The sequence below is a fragment of the Diorhabda sublineata genome, chromosome 2 (assembly GCF_026230105.1).
Source record: "Diorhabda sublineata isolate icDioSubl1.1 chromosome 2, icDioSubl1.1, whole genome shotgun sequence".
Lineage (NCBI taxonomy): Eukaryota > Metazoa > Arthropoda > Insecta > Coleoptera > Chrysomelidae > Diorhabda > Diorhabda sublineata.
The window spans coordinates 2,507,888-2,516,375 of record NC_079475.1 but is presented as its reverse complement, the minus strand read 5'-3'; the positions used below and the strand labels follow the sequence as shown (position 1 = coordinate 2,516,375).

The 8,488-nt window shown below is 37.6% G+C and overlaps 1 protein-coding gene across 1 annotated transcript; it reads right to left on the bottom strand.

Moving 5' to 3' along the window:
• Positions 1 to 1,700: 1,700 nt before the first annotated feature.
• Positions 1,701 to 3,593, bottom strand: LOC130453141 (golgin subfamily A member 6-like protein 22). Its single transcript, XM_056792748.1, has one exon. The coding sequence runs from the start codon at positions 3,591 to 3,593 to the stop codon at positions 1,701 to 1,703; it is 1,893 nt and encodes a 630-aa protein (XP_056648726.1).
• Positions 3,594 to 8,488: the final 4,895 nt, after the last annotated feature.

The following is an 8,488-nucleotide window of genomic DNA, read 5'->3' as shown; positions in this document are numbered from 1 at the left end:
GGCCGAATTAAAAGCGTTTTTAAAGTCGACCATTATAAGGACCACCCATCTTTTTCTCGAAGCTTTCGCCGCATCGTGTACCCACTTTGTGGCGTCCACTGCTGAACGACCTTTGCGGAAGCCGTACTGCTGATCTGACAAAGCTGCTGTCCAGGAAATTTTCTAATCTTTTTTTAATTAAGATTTCATAGTATTTTCCCAGACAGTCTAACAAGCATACCGGCCTGTATGAGGCCGGCGAATCGGGGGGTTTCCCAGGTTTCAACAATAGTACTAAATTTGCTATTTTTAATTCTCTAGGAAACTCTTGCCTGCACAGTAGTTCGTTAAAAACGGATGTAATAATTTCAGGCCTCGTTTTGATCAGGGTTTTGATTGCCTCTGGTGGCAGGCCATCAGGGCCGGGGGCTTTACCCTGCTTGATATCTTCGGCAGCGGCCAGGATCTCTTCCGACGTGAATTTTGGTACAGCCGCGTCGCTTTCCATGTGGAAGTTTTCTTCCCTTTTATTAGGGAAGAGTAGCGACGCGGCCTCCAGCCGCTGCTCTTCGTTTAAGTTGTATGGGGCGACGGCTTTCAACGCTCTCATTGTGATTTTATATGCGTCGCCCCATATATCCTTTTCAAGGTCTTCACATATGGCCCGCCATCTTTTCTTCTTTTCATTTTTTATTAACTTGCCCAGAACTTTTTTTTTCTGTTTGTATGTGTCTTTATACCTTTCTTCGCCCCCGCTTCTGGTGTATGTCCTCCGGGCAAGGAGGCAATCCTCTCGGAGTTTCTCTATCTCATCGTTCCACCAATATGGCATTTGTCTATTTTGATTTTTTTTGTTTTTGTTATCCTTTCTTACTTTGTCTTTAATATCTTTTAGTACTAACTGAAGAGTCTCGAAGTTCACCACCTTTTTTTGGTCTATTTCTAAGTTTTTTATTCTGTCTATTAATTTATTCCTGTATATGTTTTTGTTAGTTCGGTTTGTGTTATTATTTGGTTTTTTGTCCTGCTTTTAATGTCGTAGGTGATGAACTTGTGGTGGGTAAATATCTGATCGTCGAGGACATCCCAGTTTGCAATTTTTCTGGATGACCCCTCACTAGCAAGAGTCACATCGATGTGACTCCTGCTAGTGCCCCTAACAAACGTTGGTTTTTTATTATTGATTGCCACTATATTCATTTGGGCCATCCAGTCGTCCCAGAGGTCACCCCTCTCGTCATTAATAGGGGATCCCCACTGAGACGATTTTGCGTTAACGTCCCCGACAATCAGAAAGTTCTTATTGCCGGTGACGGTATTCATTATTTTCTTTATTGTTTTTCTATATTCAATCATAGAGACATTGGGGGAAACGTAACAGGCCACGATCGTGATCTCGCAGTCAAGCTCGACCACAACGTAGCCCGCCTCTCTTTGCAAGTTCCTCACCCCAACATCCCTATTCCTGAATAATACCGCCACGTCCTTTCTCTTATCTTGTACCCAACCACCCCCCTCAGTCAGTTTTTTATTTGGTTCAGAAACGATAAGTAGATCCGCTTCGAGTTGAGCAGCTTTAACGTGGGTCAGGTCATGAGCTAGTCTAGCCCTTCCCACATTAATCTGCAAAACCCTGATGCCGGTCTTGCTAGAGGCCATTTTTATTTTATCCTAAAAGCGTGTCGATTGGTACTCTATATCTATTCTAAATACCCCAGTCGCTATTTACCAAATACTATATTTCGATATTTAGGGCACGCCATCGTATCCGTCCTATGGCCTTTATTGTCGCATGAGAGGCACCACGCCTCATTTTGGCACTCTTGTGCCCGGTGCCCCTCTTTGATACAATTGAAGCAGCACCTGCTTCTATCCTTGCCGCTACAATTGTAGGTGCTGTGGCCATATTCCAGGCAGCGATAGCACCTAAGGGGGGTAAACCTCTCCTTTACGGAGCAATACTGCCAATGGACCCTTATCTTCTGGGCAGATCTAAGGGCGGCCGCTCTTTCTTCTCTTATTGCTAGGGTGGCCGTCTGTCCGCCTCCCCTGCTCTCCCTCATGCCTCTCACCTCTATTTCTTCCCTATCGATGCCGGTCCACTCACAGACGGCCTCCTTTAATTCTGACGGAGTGACCGATGGGTCTACCTCCATGACGGTGAAGATTGATTCTTTCCTCTTCACCGTCATATCCATTTTTGTTCCAATTCTGCTTTTTATTTCTTCTTTTAGTCTTTCGGCCGCCCCTTGGCCCTTTACTTTTACTAGGAGGTCCCCCCCTCCCGTTTTTCGGACGGACTCGACTTTGACGCCTATTTTCTCAACATTCACTACATTTTTAATGTTTTTCAAGACGTCTGAAAATTTTTTATCGCCCGTTTTGATAAACATCGATTCTCCCCCTCCTGTTTTGATTCCACCACCACTTTCCTCTCCCTTGGTAATTACCTTCCACTCCGTGTCCTCCCTCCTACCTACATATTCTAATAATTGTCTGATTTTGTTTTTCTTAATACCCTCTCCTATTATGACATTGATTATTTTTTCCCCCCTCTCCGCCGCCAGTTTGGCCATCTCCTTTATGATTTTATATTTTTGATCTTCTTCCTCCCCTACCCTAACCAAATAATCGTGCCATTCTCGCTCCTTGTTTTTTGTTTTGATCCTATTTTCTATAATGTCCATCTGTCCCTCCTCTAGCTCGTCTATTATTCCCCAAACTTCTTCCCTTAATTTTTTAATTTTTTCTATTGTTTCCCCTCCCCTTTCTTTTCCTATTATTATCAGACTACTTATTCTATTTCTTAATACTTCCTCTACCCTATCCCTTTCCCATCTTGTTTTTTTATATACCTCTTCTTCCCATTCTTCCCCTGCTAATCTTTCCCATACCTCATATTCTCCACCCCCTGTATCTAATTCCCTTATAATATTTTGTGTTTTCTCCTTTTTTCTTTGTTTTTCTTTCTCTTCCCTGCATTCCCTGCACCTCACTTTACTCAGATTTTTTTTGGATATAAGTTCCCTCAGCTCCTCTAGTTTTTTTATTAATTTTTCATCCCCTCCCATCATGTTTTTAATTCCTAAAATTTTGTTATCTATTTCCTCCTCCTCTCCCGTTGTTGTTTCTCCCTCTTTCCTTTCTTTTTTATTTTCTATTTCCCCCTCAACCTTGCTTTCCTCCCTTTCCCTTTTTTTTCCCGTTTCTCCGAATATTATTTTTTTCAGTAGTGCCCCCTCACTACTCTCGTCTCCCTTTTGGTTTTCTTCTCCTTCTTCATTCTCCTCTTCCAGTATCGTTAATAGTATCCTGTCCGTGCTTCTGTTTATTTTTTTGTTCTTTTTTTGTCTTTGTATTAGTTCCCATTCGAATTTCCTCCTTTCTTCTTCCTCTTCTTCCTTTCGTCTAACTTCTTCCTCCACTGTTCTCCTCTTCTCCTCCTTCTTCTTAATTTGTGTTTGTTTGGATCCATTCTGTTCCCACGAGTTGGGACGTGTGAAAAGTCCGGCGAGGCAGTGCGCCCTTACTCCGCTAAGGCTAAAATACTCTGGGGAGGTCGCCAGGTATCCCCAGAGGCACACGTTCGAGACTGACTCCGCGCAGCCATTCATCCCGTAGCCACGGTAGCTCACAACGTAGGATTACGGATTCTTTTCTCGAGGTTTACTCCTCTATGTCTTTTTGGTCCGCGGGCAATTATTGGGGAACACATTTGTTCCTTATTCATCACCTATCCGATGAGGTTGGTCGGTCATGTTTCCTCTTACAAAAGGTTGAGCGACTCAGGACCGACCATTCCTTTCGGAGACACCCTATGAGCCATTGGGACGCGTCGTGTCGGGTAGACCAAACCCCATCCCAGAGAACTCGTTCCGAGGATTTGGGCCGACTCACTTCCTGCCTCCTCGACTCGACCTCTCCGATCACGAAACCTAACCTAACCTAACCTAACCTAACCTAACCTAACCTAACCTAACCTAACCTAATCTGACTTAATCTAACCTAACTTTTGGTTTTTAGCACACCTCGTAGTATTTGATAATGCGTGTTACTGCTGTATCTCATCAATTTTCTTAATTGATTAGCACCGAAAATACCGTTTTATCGTTAGACCACGGAACTAATTAGTACTTTTTGTAACATGTTATTCTTCTCTTCAGTTTATTTTAAATATTAGAAGTTAGCTGCCGTTAGCTTCTAAGTAGAAAACATACAGTACTTTGAATCATTATAAGTTGATGTTTTAATTATGTGGTTGAAGTAAGTACCTTCAATTATTAGTAGAATGTGCGTGGTAAGGCGTATAATGCTTTATATTTTTTCAGTTCAGTTAGAATTAAATTTATAGTACGTTTTTCTAAGATCTAGTTATATGGTATACGGGTGTCCCACGAAGAGTTAAAACTATTTGTATATGGCAAAATACTTATAGTAAAATCATGAAAATTTTCACGTTTGGGTTTTCGGATACGATCTTTTCAACTAAAATATTTTCAAAGATGGCAATTACCATTCTTATGCCCTTAGCAGTCTCATACAGGGTACATAAATTGGTTTTTTTAAGTTGAAGACTTGGGAAGAAATTAATTTTCCTCGAAAGTTTGAGTTCTTTTAACTCTTCAAGGATGCAACTTGGTACAATTGCCTCCAATTGTCATATTTTGGGCTTCGCGATACACCTCTGCTCGGTTTCAATTATTATGCGGTAAGCCTGGTAAGCAGGGTGTCCCACGACGAATTAAAACTATCTGTATATGGCAAAACACTTATAGTAAAATCACTAAAATTTCTACATTTGGGTTTTCGGATACGATCTTTTCAGCTGAAATATTTTCAAAGATGACTGACCTCCGGTTCTACAGGAAAACGACTATAACTTTGTAATTTTCAATAGAACAACTTGGATATTATACATTTTTGAAGTCTTATAAATTATTTTTTTACGAGGATACCATTAAATATATGGAAATGGTTTCTGTTCAGTTTCATTAAGCAAGGTCAGACGTGTTTGAATATATGTTGGAAATTTTTTTATTTCATACAGAGTGTATAAAAAGTGGTCAAAGCTTAGCTTCATAAATATAAAATTACTTCATTTTTTTAAATAAAACCACCCAGTTTTTTCTATTTCACTGTATTCAGGGGTAAAAAATAAGGCAAATTTATGTTCACTTTCCTATACCTAAACCTCACCGTTATCCATATATTAAATGTTTTCTGTAAATTTTTAGAGATACAGGTGTGGTCTAAATTTTATTTTGACCCGTTGATACAAGCACTAAAAAATAGAAAAGTATTTTCCTTTATGTATGATTATTTCCTAGCTTCCTTTATTTGTCCAAAAAATGTAATTAACACTCTAAATCTTTTTTTCTTCAAATCAACCCAACAAAGTTCCATTCTTATTAGAGTTAATATCAGTATACGAGGATATATTGAAAAATTCTTAGCGTACTATCGAACTAAACAAAATTTCAATGTCAAAATATTTTATTACCAAACATATTCTTCTCTAAGTTGGATGGACACTTTTAATAAGTTATTGTTCGTTACTATGGTAACGCAATATTTTGTTTATGCATGGAACTGGTCTAGGCTAACTAGATATCAAATAAGAATTGTGAAAAAATGTTTGGCAGATAACATGACAAAAATTAACAATACAATACACGTAGCAAAAGTATTTTCAACCACTGCAAAATTTATTTCTCGTCAAACCGCCCTACCATTAGATTAATACTGAGCTATTATACTAATATTACTTTGTTTTTAGAATGGTTTTAATACCACTATTACTAGTGATGGAATGTGGTGTTTCTTCTTCCGTAACTATTTATAATCCATATTTTCACTTCACTGGAGGATCGGATCCTTTTATGGGCGTAAGTATAACTAATAAATGATATTTTAATAATTTACAATAAATTTCAAATAAACCTTGTATATTCTTGATTACTAATTGATTTACGTCGGTGGTATGAGAGACTCTTTTTCTGTCTAAGTTTCGGCTTTATATTAAATATAAATTAACTATATTTGTTCAATAATTTTCTTATATTTATTAACAAAAATTACTGTTATTTAAATATGAAAAATTACAAACTATTTTTATTATAATCAATAATAACATGGATTAATTATTTTAATTTATTTTTTTAATTTTTATATAGCAAATATAATGAGCAAATTCACTAACCTCAATTTTATAATTGATTCTACATACTTTATAATTTCTCCACTACTTTCCAGTGGTTACTAGCAAACAGCATCATTGCTCCCGTACACAAATTACTCTCACTAACACGTTCACTACCGCCTAGATTTTGCTGTCAGTTACTCTTAAACCAACTGCGATAAGTAGTAGGAATTTTTTGGTGATTCAAGTACTCATTTTGATCTTCTACGAGTTCTACGAGTTGTCATAAATCCTTTAGCAGACCGACGCCGACGGCTATTATAGTGATCTCTTTAATTTTTTCCCGTGGAGTGGTAATGTGGAATAGTAATCTCTAGTTATTGTTCTATTGTTATTAAAAAAATCAATAATGATTACTTCATGGCAATATCAAAAAACTGAAACTTTTCCAGCAGATTTTTGAACACGAAACTTCTTAGGTCTTGGAGAAACAGAGTGTCGCCATTTCCTAGATTGTTGCTTTGTTTTTGGATCGTAGAAATGTACCCAAGCCTCATCCATAGTAATAATTCGGTTTAAGAATCGAGCACAGATCGAATGCGACGCTTCTACCCTTTTCTACACTTTTCTACACGCTTTTCGTCAACATTCAAACATTTGGGGATCCATTTTGCAGCAATTTTTCTCAGGTCTAAATTGACGTGAACTACATGATGAACGCGTTCGTATGAAATATTTAGTGCTTCATATATTATCCGTTTTAGCCTAATTCAACGGTCTGATAAATCATGCTATGAACTGCATCGATATTTTCGGGGACTGACACAGGGACCTTCCCGATCGGTCATCATCTTCAATGGGAAATTCACCTCTTTTGAAACTTGCAGTCCAATTTTTCACGGTCGTATACGAAGGACATTGATCACCAAGGGTATTAAGCATATCATCGTAAATCTGCTTCCCTCTTAACCCTTTGAAATACAGGTACTAGATGATGACTCGATACTCCAATTTATCGATTTTCACAATTTCGGTGGTCATCTTTTTTCTTTTAATTTATTGCGTCACTCTGGTTCACTTTTTTGACGTTAAACTTTACATTGACACTTCTAATAAGTTCTTGTTCGTTGCTATGGTAACGCAATATTTTGTTTATGCATTGAACTGGTCTTTTTGTTTTTAAAGAGCTTGGAATACTAACCATATTGTCATCTACATCGCTCTGTGATCCTTGGTCACTGATCTCGGAATCTGAACTTGCTGAATCATGTGGCTCAAAGTTCCTGTCAGCGACAGAATCATCAACGCATCTTCGGACAAATCGGACAAATTTGACATATTTGCTAACTCTTCCAATTCAGCTTGCGTCAACGTTCCTTTTTATCGACACACTGAGAAATACATAACTTTAAAAACTAATATACAAATATTTCAAAAAAATTACCTTGGTTTCTGTGTGAAATCCATGTTTTGTAACAACACTGATGGTTGAAAAATACTTCTGCACGCAAAAGACTTTGAAAACACTTATGTTGAGATAAAAAAACGCAATATCAAATGCACGTGTTCGCCTGTAAACACAACCACACTTAGCGTACCAAAGGCCACTCAAGTGGTAGTGCGCCCCCTCTATTTCGCGATAAACCGAAGAAGCCATATGCGCCACTACTCGCTGCCCAGACGTCATCTGTATCGGTTACAATTGAGTTTGAATTTAGGGCCAGTATAGTGGCTGCGGTTCACAGTGGAAAAACCAAAAGACCACTATAGTGGCCGGCGGTAGTGAACGTGTTAAACAATTTTTTTTCTCAAAATTTTATTATATTTCCTCTAAAACGAGAAACACGCTTCGAGTTTGTTTTTATTTTCTTTTTATATGTCCTTATCGTTTTCCACTTATACTGGAATCTTTTCATAATAATAAAATGTTTTTTTGGAAACTAGAGATCTCACATAATTATAATAAATTTTACAGTTTTGAAATAAATTATCTTTTTGAGTCACTATGTTTTTAAATAGTTCACATATTATACTATCACATACTGTCAATGTTTCAAATGTTTAAGGCATATTTTCGAATTTTATAATTGCAAGTTGAGAATATTCATCCCATTTTCTTTAGTTCATTTTGCCAAATAATTATAAATGAGGGAAATAGTCCAAAGTTTAATTTTCTCACCTGATTTTCTCACAGCCTCAACTTTGTTTCAAAGGCTTGAATATATGAATACATTTAAACGACAATCAGATTTTTACCTGTAACTTTATATTCGGAGCAGTCAAGTGTATATTCTATCTACCAAAACGCACAATCAATCCACCAATCATTGTCGTAATCAATTGGTTTGCCTTTTTTTAACATAGCCAATG

Excerpts from the sequence above, each read along its gene's own strand:
- LOC130453141 (XM_056792748.1), bottom strand. The coding sequence starts at position 3,593 with ATGAATGGCTGCGCGGAGTCAGTCTCGAACGTGTGCCTCTGGGGATAC.